The sequence below is a fragment of the Zonotrichia albicollis genome, chromosome Z, assembly GCF_047830755.1.
Source record: "Zonotrichia albicollis isolate bZonAlb1 chromosome Z, bZonAlb1.hap1, whole genome shotgun sequence".
In the NCBI taxonomy this organism is placed as follows: Eukaryota; Metazoa; Chordata; class Aves; order Passeriformes; family Passerellidae; genus Zonotrichia; species Zonotrichia albicollis.
The window spans coordinates 46,673,421-46,686,660 of record NC_133860.1 but is presented as its reverse complement, the minus strand read 5'-3'; the positions used below and the strand labels follow the sequence as shown (position 1 = coordinate 46,686,660).

Genomic DNA, 13,240 nt, shown 5'->3' with positions numbered 1-13,240 from the left:
TGTACTTCTAATCTGTTTTTTGCTGTATGGCATTGTAAACACAGCAAGAAAATAAAATATACAGAAATTTAATAAATTATTTCACTTAATGGTAATGGATTAGAATAAAAATACACAGAGCCTGACTGGGATTATTTTTCCTGAGACGCTATCAGTTTAAAGATAGTTGAAATATTAGCTCAAACATGGTATTTGTAACAATTATTTTAGCTGAATGTATTTCTCATCTTTCAAAGTCACTCATTATTTCTGTATCATATGACACCGTAACCATCTAGGAAGACATATTTCAATCACTCAACAGCAATTTTCCAGACTCTGTAAGAATCCATTTCATAGTGCTGCCACAGCTTTCTGTATCAGAAAGTTCTTCCAACTTTCCAACAGTATGTTCTTGTCCATGCAATCAAGCAAGATGTAATGGCAAAAGGCAGAGGTAAGCAGAAGCTTGACTTCAGCCCCACAGTATGCCTGGTGAAAGAGATCCTTTCTGTATTGTTCCACCCCTGCTGCAGAGGGGCCATGGCACAATATTTTAATCCTCCTCCTGGCGGACTGAAAGCTCATAATCTAGCCCTGAGGTTACAAAGATCAAAGAGAAGCAGATATTAAAAAGACTGACTAGAGAAAACTCAGATTCTGTAATTGCACTAAACTTGACTTTCCTATCTATCTACATATTATTTTTACTCTAAATCATGCTGTGTTCATAAATTTATACATATTGTTAGAATCAATCAGAGAAACAGAAATTGTTCATTTTCTGTCATCCCCTGCATTTCTTAAATATCTAAGAATAGTTCAAACCTTACTGTTAGTCTGTCTAACCACAGTTTGCACAGAGAAAGCCATTGTATTGACTTTTATCCTAGAAATATCATGGTTTCTGAAAAATAACTTTAAATTAATGCACAGTCTCCAGAACACCAAAAACCTCTGTCCTCTTCTATTTGAGAAACTGAAATGCACTTTACAGCAAACTGCATTCATAACACATTAATTTAAATTTAAAATAAATTAGTATTCTTCTGTTAATCACAAAATTATCAGTAACTTCTCACAACACAGACAAAACACACTAACTACATCTGATTTTCACTGGTAAGACCTAAAGTGGGTTTCTAGTCCCTAGATTTTAAACATGAAAAAGTAAGAAAAAATCCAGGCCTGATTATTTGGCTTTTGCACAGATACAGTCTTCATGGTTACTCCAGCTGAACTGCAGGATTAGCTATTATATTTTCCCCTTAAATTAGGATCTGGGTTAAATTTACTACCCTACCCCATTGCTACTAGGGTACACATAATGAGACAGTGCTCCCTGTACCACCAACAGAAACCAGATGAAGATGGTTCAACATGAAGGAGTGCAGAAGCAAGCACAAGGTTGCCATAACATCAGGAAGCGGCCTTTCCAAGGCCATTCTGTAAAAGAACTTCATCCCAATTTTCTTCTCTGACTACATTCCTTAAGCTAATATTAATTTTCAACACGAATGCTAGTGATTAAGCTTCCACAGTCCTGCACACAGGTGATTGTTTCATAAAAGGAGCATGACAAATGCAATTACAACCAATACCTCCAATTTAGAAAAGCTGACCATACAGAAAAATACCACATCACAACTGCAAACACTGAATATACCTACCAACACCATTAAAGTGCAAGTGGAGAAACAAAGTGTGGAAAATCTCTGAAACATCCACTAATCTCAAGAGACTGCCGAACTGTTTTTCCTTCCAAAGCTGATAGGATATACTAGTTGATGCAAATTTTTAGCAACACAAAATTAGGTCTCATATGTTCCAAGACAATTTGAATGGAAAGGAGAGTGGGAGCTAATTTGTCACAGTCAGATTTTTATCTAAACAGGAACAGCAATTTACACAGTGCATTAGCATTTGAAAGAGAAGGCCTGATTCCCAGGAGTGCAGTTCCGGGTTTGAATTGATATAAATTCAGTGAAATCACCAGATTAACAGAATAGTTACTGTAATTCAACAAATTTAGCTTTGAATCACAAAATGGAGTATAAAAATACTTTAAATTGACGTATAATATGTTGTCTTTAAAATATTACTGAATGTTCTCCTACAAAGTGAATATATGCTTTTACAAAAGAAAACTGGAATATAAATGGGACCATGCATTCTCACATAAATCTAAAAATTTCTTATTTTCTATCCAGCCTAGAAAGTTACTATTTTAACCATTGCATTGCCTTTCAGTGAAGTGTTAATAATATAAATTCATGCATAATGCAAATTGATAGACACAGTTTCCCAGAAGACAACAACTCAAACTACTGCAGAATGCAACTTAGGATGTCTAGGGTGGTACTAGGCATTGCAATAAGGCACAGAAGAGAGGACACTAAAGGGTACAATACATTCTTACGGGACAAAACTGAGTGTCAGCAGTAGGAAGCTGAAGTTGCCAAGTACGCCCAGATGTCTAATTAGCTATGAGGAACAAGGGATCTGCAGTGCAGCAGAAAATCCTATCTTATGCTTACACCAAAGTCAGATGAGACTGAACGCTACAGTAGTGCCTCCTATCCTGCCCACCTGTATATCTGCTCCCTGTAAATCCGTTACAGTCGGACGAGTACAAAGACCAGCTCGTGTGCTGCTCCTGCACCCTCCTTAGGATGCAACACAGCCACGAAGGAAAATATGAGTCTGCCAACACTTCCTCCACTGACCCCCTGTAAGTCTGGTAATAACCTTCTTCTGCACAACAGTATTGTAAACTAACAGATGAAAAATTTCTACAATTTCTGGATTTCCTCAGGAAAGAGGTGGGAGGTGAAAAAACACTCCTATCCCAATCCCAGCAGTCCCACCTTACCTCAAAGATTCCTGTGCAAATTCTAGTGATTTCACCATGCTCTATAGGTTCATCACAGCTGTACTCATTGTGGTCCCAGGCAAGGGCACACATTGCCTTTGCAAGTGCAAGAAATGTTGCAATATATTTCTTTCTCTCACCTGCCTCGCTGCAAAGTCAGCCATCTTATCATGAACTGCAAAGTAATGATTTATCTTCCATTTTGTTTCTCCTACAAGGCATTATGCATTACCTCTCCTGGGAGGCATTAACTTCAACTCATCTAACACCATTATTGTTAGGATCCATAAAGCATTACATCATAAAAGGGAAAGGCTATTCTACAAGGAAATGGTACAAAGATAATACTTCTATTTGAGGCTTTAATTTGCCTATTAGCTGTTCAATATTCATTTTTTATGCTTATCTATTAAGTTGCCTGTCTTCCTGCTGTAATAGGAAACAAAAAAGCAAGAGCAACAGAAAAATTTTTCGTATTCTCCATAATAAAGTGAAAGTGACTCACCTAAATCAAGAGTCATAGTACTGTACAACAAGTTTCAGATTAAAATAAGACTACTACATCTGTTGATGCTTTGTAGTTTCAAGAGTTAAATAATGGAATAAAACCCTTTAATCTGCAGCCTTAGACCTTAGTTTTTGGTTTTGAAATAGCTTGATTTTAACTTTTTCAAAAGAGGAATTAATTTGTATTAGTATCCAGAAGATGCAAACAATTATTCACATGTAAAAATCATACCATTCTGTGTATCAGCATTTGTAAATCTAGTGAAAAAGTTCACAACTACAAAAATGTGTTCAAATAAATTTTCCCTTTTCACAAACTCAAAGTAATTTCTTCATAACATATATAAATATTAAAATTATTGGAGTATTTCACAGAACAAGAATGTAAAATCCTATACAATCTCTACAAATCCATCAAGCCAGAAAAAGAAACCTAAGTTTTTTCTGAAATATGTCATGCAGCTCTCAAATTTGCTTTCCAAAATTTTTCAGAATTACTAATCAATGATCAAATCATACAACCTGCTGAGTAGTGAGTTTAATTACACAGTAATATTGTAATGCAGCAAAAAACAAATGTACCAGCCCAACATGAATTGCACATTATTGAGTTTACAGACTCAATGTCACAGCTAAGAAATCTTTTGGAAAGCTACTAAACCAATTATAATTCATGATGTGTCTTTTCGCACATTACAAAAACAATTCCCATTTTTGACTAAGTTTATACCAAATACAATCTAGCCTCTTGCTACCTTCAGAAATGAATTACATTCCTACTACACATTCTCAGAAATTGCTGGTGATGGCAGTACTGGAGTGCACCCAAATCTATGGATTGCCTAGGAAATTCAGCCATTCTAATTTCCTTACCAATTTTTACAGATGTACATGTCATTATAATAAAACTTGAACAATAAGCAATTATTGTATGCCAGCCATCAAATGGATCTTTCACAAAGATTCAGTAAACACTCATCTACTACTAAAACTACAATTTAAAACTTTGACTTGAACAAGTAGACAAGCAGAAAAGAGTTGTCAGAAGAATAAAGAAAAAAAGGTATACAGAAGAGAAATCACTAGGAAAAAATGCTGGAAACTAGTCAGGAATTCAGTAATTTATAATGCCAGACAAGGTTGATAGAAGAAAAGTAATGTGTCTTCTTTGTAAGACAGATTGTCAGAAGGGACTGACTAGGGACTGTGTTCTTCTGACAATTCCCTTGGGAATAACTGGGCTAGAAGCAAAACTTCTGCTTTTTTAACATACAGATGGGCATTAAATGGGCTCTCAAGACTTAAATGCTAGCCCAGTATCTCAAAATGTCTATTGTTCAAAAAGTATGGCTTTTCAAAAGCAGAGGTAAATGTATTAACATAACAGATACTGAGAAGCTGACTGAGTATCACATCTGCAGACACACACTTCCGGCACCAGTGGAAGTCAGTAGTCATGGTCAAAGTCTTTAGAGAGAAGTTCCTGAAATTAAGTAAGATTTTGTTCTTGAAACTACATCCTGAGCACTGACACTCACAGCTTTTAAAAGCAAGCTACCTTTTCTAATCTGCTCATGCAAAAAGTCCCACCAAAATAATTTCACATTACAGTTTTCTACTAGTATTCCCTTTAGCTGGCCTGGAGAAAATAAGTTTTGAAAAACTGTCCAGCTAAATCCCATTTGTTCCACATCTCAGAGGAGGAGGAAGTAAATCTGTTCTGTCTATCATTTATCTAATAATACACAATTGTTTTGGGACAATCTGTATTCATCCTAACTTATTCACCTGTAAATTACCCCAATTAGGTCCCCTTGTCTCAGGTAATTATTAAGGCTATAAATGTCTTCACAGTTTCAAACGCCTGTGAGGGATATCGTGGGCAGGAAGGATCACGTAAGTAAGTCCATGATAAGTCAGTAAGACCATGATGAAAGCAGACAGAATTGGCAGCTTTACACACATAGTGTATAGAGTATATGCGTATACAGTAGAGTGCCTATACAACAGAGTGGGTCATGTGATATAAAAACTTTTATTTCATAATTTTGCAGGATATGAAGTGAGCATTTGCTGCCTGGAATAGTAGAGGATTGCAAAGAAATCCTCATGTAAAATAGTTGTGGGTTATTTCATTAACAGATTTTTAAACTACATTGCTATCACACTGGCAGGTTTCTCTTAAGATACTAGTAACTAAAACGTGGGGCTTTTTCTGTTCTTTTTTTAACAAAGAAAGCAAGGAATAACAATTTTAGATGCTGTAAAATCTATGTGCACACGGTAAGAATTTGTAGCCTTTGTAATAATTTCAGTAAAGTACTTAGGTTGTCAAGAGTTCTCAAGAGGCCTGTTCCTCTCTCTCCTGAGAGTGGCAAATTTAAAGTATTGATAGACATAGAAAGACAGTTTAATCTCCTCATTTTCTCTTCACACTGAGGGCTTTCTTGGGTCCACTGCTGCAGGAAGGTACTTGAAATAAGTATCAACAAAATTCTGTTAAGGATTCAAGTATCACTGCTGGTACGTTAAAAAATTGACTGCTTGGTGGTGCTTTCTTCGTGCTTGATTTTTTTCTCAAGATAAGGTGGCATCCACTTAAAAAGAACTGGCAGGCCAAAAAAAAAAAATCAAGGAAAATGCTGGATGGAGCAATGTGACACATGTAAAAATGAACTGAAATTCTCTCTGAACAGAGAGATCTAGCTGGAGCTCAGGAAAGAAAGGAGAGTTTATCACCTTAACAAGAAGAGGCAGCCAGCTCAGCAGAACTACAAGGATGTTGTGAGGTTATGCAGTGAGAAAATTACAAGGGCCAAAGCCCAGCTAGAATGTAATCTGTCTACTGCCATAAAAGACAATGAAAAATGTTTCTGTAAGCATTCACACCAAAAGGAAAGCTAAAAGGAATCTCCATCCTTAACTGGATGCTGTGGGAAAACATAATGACGAAGAATGAGGAAAAAGCTGAGGTACTTAACCACTTTCTTTGCTTCAGTCTTTAATACCACTTGTCCTGTGAGAACCAGTCCCTTGAGCTTGAAGATGGGTAGGCAGCAGAATGAAGCCCCAACAATCCAACAGGAAATGGTCAGCAACCTACTACACCACTTAGACACACACAAGGACTAGGTGGGAGGACTGGGTGGGATCCATCCAGAGGTACTGAGGGAGCTGGTGGAAGAGTTTGCTGAGCCACGCTGCATCATTTACCAGCAGTTCAAGGCTAACATGGGTGGTCCCATTGAATGGAGGTTGACAAATGTTACACCCATCTTCAAGGTGGCTCAAAATGTGAAATCAGGGAACTACAGGCCTGTCAGACTGAGCGCCAGGGAAAGTGGCACCTTCCCTCAGTGCCAAGGAAAGTCATGGAGCAAATCATCCCAAGTGTCACGAAAGAGCATGTGCAGTACAATGACACAATGAGGCTCAGCCAGCAGGGGTTTCTGAAAGGCAGGCGCTGCTCCATCAACAGGATTTCCTTCTGTAACAAGGTGACCTGCTTAGTAGATAAGGAAAAGGGGATATATGTTGTCTGCCTGGACTTTCATAAAGCTTTTAATGGCATTTTACACAACATTCCCCTGGAGAAACTGTTTCTGCGGTTTGGGCAGGCACACTGGTCACGGAGTAAAAAACCTCCTAGAAGTCTGGGCTTAAAGTAGTAGTGGGTGTAATTACATCAGCTGGGAGCTGGTGGTCAGTGGTGGTCCCCAGGGTGCAGTACTAGGTCCTGTAGTTCTGTTCAATAATTTCACTGATGACCTGGACAACAGGATCAAATGAATGGTCAGTCATTTTACATGACTGCAAAACACCAAGTTGGGTGGGAGTGTTGATCTGCTGGAGGGAAGATTCTGTGATTGTGTAAGGCTCTGCAGTGGGATCTGGAATCTGGACAGGCTGGATTGATGGGCCAAGGCCAGTGGTGTGAGGTTCAACCACAATAAGTGCTGGGTCCCTTGAGTCACAGTAATCCCAGACAGCATTCCAGGTCTGTAGAGCATCAATGGCATCCTGGCCTGTACCAGCAATAGTGTGGCCAGGAGGACCAGGACATGGATTGTCCCCCTGTACTCATCACTGGTGAGGCCACACCACAAATCCTGTGCTCAGTTCTGGGCCCCTTGCTCCAAGACTGACATTGAGGTGCTAGAGTGTGTCCAGAGAATTGCGATGGGAGCTGGTGAAGGACCTGGAGTACAAGTCCTGTGAGGACTGGGTGAGGAAGTTGGGGGTGTTTAGCCTGGAAAAAAGAAGGCTCAGGGGTGACCTTATTACTCTCTACAACTGCCTAAAAGGAGGCTATAGGCCAGGTGCCAGTTGGTCTCTTGTCCTAGGCAACAAGTGCTGCCTTGTGAGATGTGGTCTGAGATGTGAGAAAATGGCCTCAGGTTGCCTTAGTGAAGGTTTAGATTGGAAATGAGGAAAAATTTCATCAAAAGAGTTATCAAGCACTGGAACTGGCTGCCCTGGTTGCAGTCAAAAGATATGAAGAGATGGCACTTATGGACATGGTTTAGCGGTGGCCTTGGCAGTATTAGGTTAATGGTTGAACTCAGTGATTTTAAAGGTATTTTCCTACCTATATGATTCTGTGAAAATTAATTTCCCTTTCCTGCTTTTAACAGCTGTAATCTGTATGCCTTAACCAGAACTAATACATATTTTTTTAAAGAGGATGCTTTCTGGATTTTATCAGAACCTCAAAAAATTGCGAAATTGTGGTTCTGCAAAAAATCCTTGTGAACTCCTGAATACAGGATCAATTGTTCTTCCAAAAACATCTAATTTCATCAACACTTAATATGCCCTTGCTTTTAAGGAATAATTTCAGCAGCATTCCATAAGCTACCATGTTAAAACAATGTTATTTGATTTATAGATTTTAGTAAGTGAATTCATTCTGGGCTGTGGACATGACTACCCACAGTGCAACTTCACCTTCTCAATGGATAACACCAACATTTATATACTTGCAAGTAAACTAAAATACAGTGTGGTTATGTCATGGCAGCAATTACACTAATTTTTGTTCACCTAGTTTTCTTCATAACCACCAGGTGAATCCATGACAATGAAGAACTCTCTGTAAACTCATCACTGAAGGACCAGGGCACTTAAGAGGGCAAGAGCCTAGAAGGATGTTTGCTGCTTCAGGAGATGTGTGCTCAGCTATCCTGTAAACAGACCTCTCAATAGACTCAAAGTGAGCTTCACTCCACAATTATTTTTTTTCTTCCTTGCAATCAATATAATATGGTGGTATCCCTCTCCCCCAAACATGGATACTGCCTAAGCCTCGCTGTTCTTCTGTGATTTTAGTAAGGTAACATGGGAACAACTTCATCCAAATCTTACACATATATGTATATAAAATATGTTGGCAGCCACAATATATACAGAAACAAATAAATCATCTAGCAAAATTCTACGAAATGCCAGTGCCATAGCCATTAGGTATCAAAACAAAAAAACCAAACAAACCAACAAAAAACAAAACAAACAAATGAACAAACCAAACAAAACAAACAAACAAAAAATGAAGGAATTGTGCAATACCCTCCCCTAAATGATGAGACCAAACAACTCATGATTATCCTGATGCCTAATCTGTGAACTGACATCTGGCCTACTGGTCAGAACAGTAATGCTCTTGGTGCTGTGCTAGGAGCTGTTTGACAAGTTACAGAGCATTAATACTTCAAGTGGCAAGTGACACACATAAATGCTGTCTGTTGGTATCAGTTACTTAGGGTTGCAGTATATGCACTCCCTAGTTGTGTCCATGCATCATTAACCATGAAAGTTGTCATCTCATGTCCTTTAAGATATCATGTACTGTCCCCCTTACTGAAGTCTTGCCATGAACTACAGGAGGGATTTGTCCTGCTGTTGCTTCCAGGAGTAGCCATATACTTCTTTACACCTCTAACACCTTCTGGGTTGAAGGAAAACAGGTAGGTGAGCATACTGGACAGCTAACTCATAGGTTTAAACCCTGTAATTGAGGAGTAATTAGTCTAAGAAATCAGGTGTAACACCCAAAAAATAAATAATGTTGAAATTAAAAAATCTAAATTACAGTTAAAACGCTTAATAACTTCCCACCTCACATATTTAGTAAATGCTAACACAAACTAAGAGAAATACACATGAGAAGAGATCAGTGTATACCCTGATTTGGTTGTTATTGAATACAAAGAGAGTTTCATGAAGCTTCAAGACTGAACTTTTGCTGCTCCCTACCTTCCTTCTAAAAAATAAATCACTGTGTCCAAACATTGGAATTCTGGTTTATTGTGAGCTGAACTGAAATTATGTAGTGGATTCAGCACATCCTGGAAGAGCAAAATCCTGCTATCTTTGTGAGCTGGTTGAAAAGAGAAAACAGATTAGAAAAATAAGTTCTTCAACAGGCAGCAACATTTCTTTTACTCCAGATTTGATGAACAAGTCCTCCTGGCAGGACTAACACCTGATACGCACATTGTATAGATTACTAAGTTTTAGTCTGAGAAGAAAAGAACCACTTTCTTCAGCAGTTCCAGTAACTGCTGCAGGTATATTGTCTAATGAAAATACAAGAACACTTCTCTAAGAAATGTGAAATTTGTTTGATGTTTCCATCAAACAATTATATGTTGTTCATCCACTATCTGTGAAGCACTGAGGCATATCCAAACCTGATTAAATTTATTCTTAGCTCCAGATCAGATTTCCCCACTAGGACAACAAGGATTTCATCACCTTTGCCTTACCAGATCCTTGATGCAGCAGGCACTTACAAAAGGAGCTTCTAATAACAACATAGCCACATTTACCTAGTATCTTGATCATCCTAAATCAGAATGTCAAGATCATTGATCATTAGCAGAGACTTTTGCAGTGTTTCACATTAAAGGAAAAATTTTCAAAGATGTGTAAGAGAGATTTGGTGACTGACTTCTATTCAGACCACTGGGACAAGAACAGCTCAATTTCCAAGCACTGATCTAAAATGCATCCTCTCAAATACCATATTTTAAAAAGATGCCAGACTTTTCAAAAACTAAGAAGCTTCCAAGAACAACAGTATCATTTCTACTGATATATGTCAGTTAATGCTCCTCTCGGGAAAATATTAGGTCTGCAAAAAGCAGAAGAGCTCAAAGACTTTCACAGGAGAAAAATGTGGAGTCCTCCTAGGAGCTGTATCCCTTGAGCTGCAAAGCCCACACTCTCTGGTGCTGCTCTGTAAGCCAGGCTCTTCTCCACAACATACTGAACAGGACTAAGTGAAAAGTGGCCTTGCAACAAACAGCATTTCTGCCTATCAGTGGTCCCTGGAGGCTTTTACTTCTGGAAGTTAGCCGGAAGTACTAGCTTAGCGCATGAAAGACTCCAGAGCATCATGAAGGTAAATGAGAATTAGTCACATTATGAGAAAGATGTCAAAGGGCACTTGATGAACACCACAAAGCTTAACATCCACAGTATTCATTGCAGACATGGAGGGAAACAGAATCTTTCTCCAACTGCAAATTTTGCTCATTTGTGCTATGTGCACAATGTGGTTTTTAACAGCTACAAGAGCCATGGTAGTTCATGTAAGTGCATAAGGGAAATCAAAATCTCAGCTGCCTTTTGAAAATGTAATACACTATACTACACATAGATAAACTACTATCTTTTCCCTAATGATTTTTATCATTACTAATGTAATCTCACAAACTAAATATCAGGAAGTGTAAATAAGCTGTTAAAACAGAGTCTGAAGAACTGTTCTTCAGAAGCTGTTCTTTACAGCAGAAGTTTTCTATTCTGCAAGGAATTTTTACAGGTTATCTCTAAGTGACAGAGAAGGATATATGGAATTCCCTCTTTCATATTCTTAATTAAATACATATTTCTTATTTAATGAAAAGATTTTCTAAGATTATTCTTGATTCATTTGTTCAAATGGCAAAGACTAGAACAACCAAAGCTTGGAAGCCCATTAGAAAATAATAAATCTCAGCAGTTAAAGCAACAAACATGAACTAAATATTAAGATGTTATGTTCTCAAAGTCATAGGAATTAGTTCAAGAGATTCCAACTCTCTAACTTAAAAAAGAAAACCAATCAAATACCACAAAAACCCACCCCAAAACAAAAAATCAAGAAAACAAACAAGAATGAATAGGAATCTGAGAAGGTACTTACTACAATGTCTTCAGGGAAAGTATCCAGACTGAAGGAGCCATCATCAAACATGACTTCATAGAAAATCTGAGACGTCACTCCTATGACTCTGCAACTATAGTATCGTGTATTTCTATGTTTCGTGATGACTGTCTGCCCAACTGTAATGGCTTTCCCACATACTTTAGCTCTCTTGAAAAAAAAAAGAATTTAAAAGAAAAAATAAATTTAAAATACCAGCTTATTCATAAAAAATTTATCAGAGTAAAAACAGGGTTGATAACTGCTGAGCACTCAAGATAAAAACCTCAAATTAAATTAATTTAATTCAATCATGTTAACATAATTTCTTTTACTTACAAAATTTCTCCACTTTGTTGGAAAACAAATGACATCTGAAGAATACTACATCAAAGCATATCTCCACAACTGATGCCTTAAAACTGTTCTGCATTCCATCAATAGTATATAATTAGAAAAAAAATTGCTAGTTTTGTTTGCAGGATAATTTGTAGAGTTTTTCTGAAGACATAAGGTGTGATGAACCAAGAGTATGGTTGTGATTTTTTTTAAATTATGAGATTTTGAAGTAATGGATTCCTGTATGATTCCACATAATAGAATGAAATTTTGCCCAGTGAGATGCAATAATTAAATGCATATCCAGCTCTTGCCAGAGCTGTCTACAGCAGTGTATGTGAGGAACTTCTTAATCCACATTGTGCAGAGCTTTTGCTGTAAAGCTTCAAACAGCACTGATCATTCTTCATCAGTTATTTGCATAGTGTATCAGTAACAATTTTTTTTTCATTTTTCACTTACAATTCTCCAGTGCTAATTATATAAATCAGAAGAGTAGCAGGGTTTTTAAACGATGCAAACATTCTACATCAATAACTAATTGATGGATGCTATACCTATAAAAACAATGGAACTTTGTAGGAAGGCAATCACTTAGAAGCTCACACATACAGTCAACTGTTACATCTCAGCTCCCAACTACTGTATCCCTATGAACCTTCCACTTTAAAAGCAACCTTCTTTACCAGGAAGTATCTTTATCAGTATCTTCTCATCCAAGTCACACAGAAGGCACTTCTTTCTTATAAGCTTAACTACTCAGTATCTCACAAAGGTCCACTGTTTTTACACAAAGGGGAGCTACTGTGAGTTTGGCTACACCTAAAGAGTTGAAGATTTCTAATTAAGTAAGATGCATGTACACTGGAATACCTATATTTTATTAGAAATGCTTATAAAAACTGTAAAAGAATACTTTTATACACAGTCCACACTGAAGTAATCATCAAATTTCCTAGCACTGCTTTTGAAACCTTCAAAGGCAGTAAATTTTTCAGTCAACACAATAGTCTTAAAACTGCCTTATTAAAATCTGGAAAATCTACAGCTGTAGGACTTTTATTAGTAGAATTGAAGAGAATAAAGAACAGCAATTCTGTATTCATATTTCTAGAGTCCCATACTGTTGCTATTAGATTTCTAGAGTCCTATACTTTCACTCAGTGTTTTCTTATGGCTGCAGATCTTCAGAGCACAGACTCCTCCTTCTGCACGTGGCTCCTTCTTAGTCAAGGCTCTCCCTGGCTGGCCAACCCACCTCCTTTTACCCCAGTTATCTTCACTAGCCACAGCTGCAGCCCAATGAAGGACATTGCAGCTGCAGCGCATCAAGAACAACTGGGACCTACCGAGGC

The 13,240-nt window shown here is 37.7% G+C and overlaps 1 protein-coding gene across 7 annotated transcripts in view; it reads right to left on the bottom strand.

Moving 5' to 3' along the window:
- KDM4C (lysine demethylase 4C) overlaps positions 1-13,240 on the bottom strand; it is a 246,689-nt gene that overhangs the window by 15,743 nt on the left and 217,706 nt on the right. For 5 of the 7 annotated variants that reach the window (XM_074533711.1, XM_074533713.1, XM_074533712.1 and 2 more), the window contains one exon: positions 11,547-11,717. In XM_074533711.1, the coding sequence (XP_074389812.1) occupies positions 11,547-11,717 (171 nt within the window). Of the gene's footprint in view, positions 1-11,546; positions 11,718-13,240 lie in introns of those variants that run through there. The other 2 variants (XR_012578316.1, XR_012578319.1) reach the window with 1 other exon arrangement.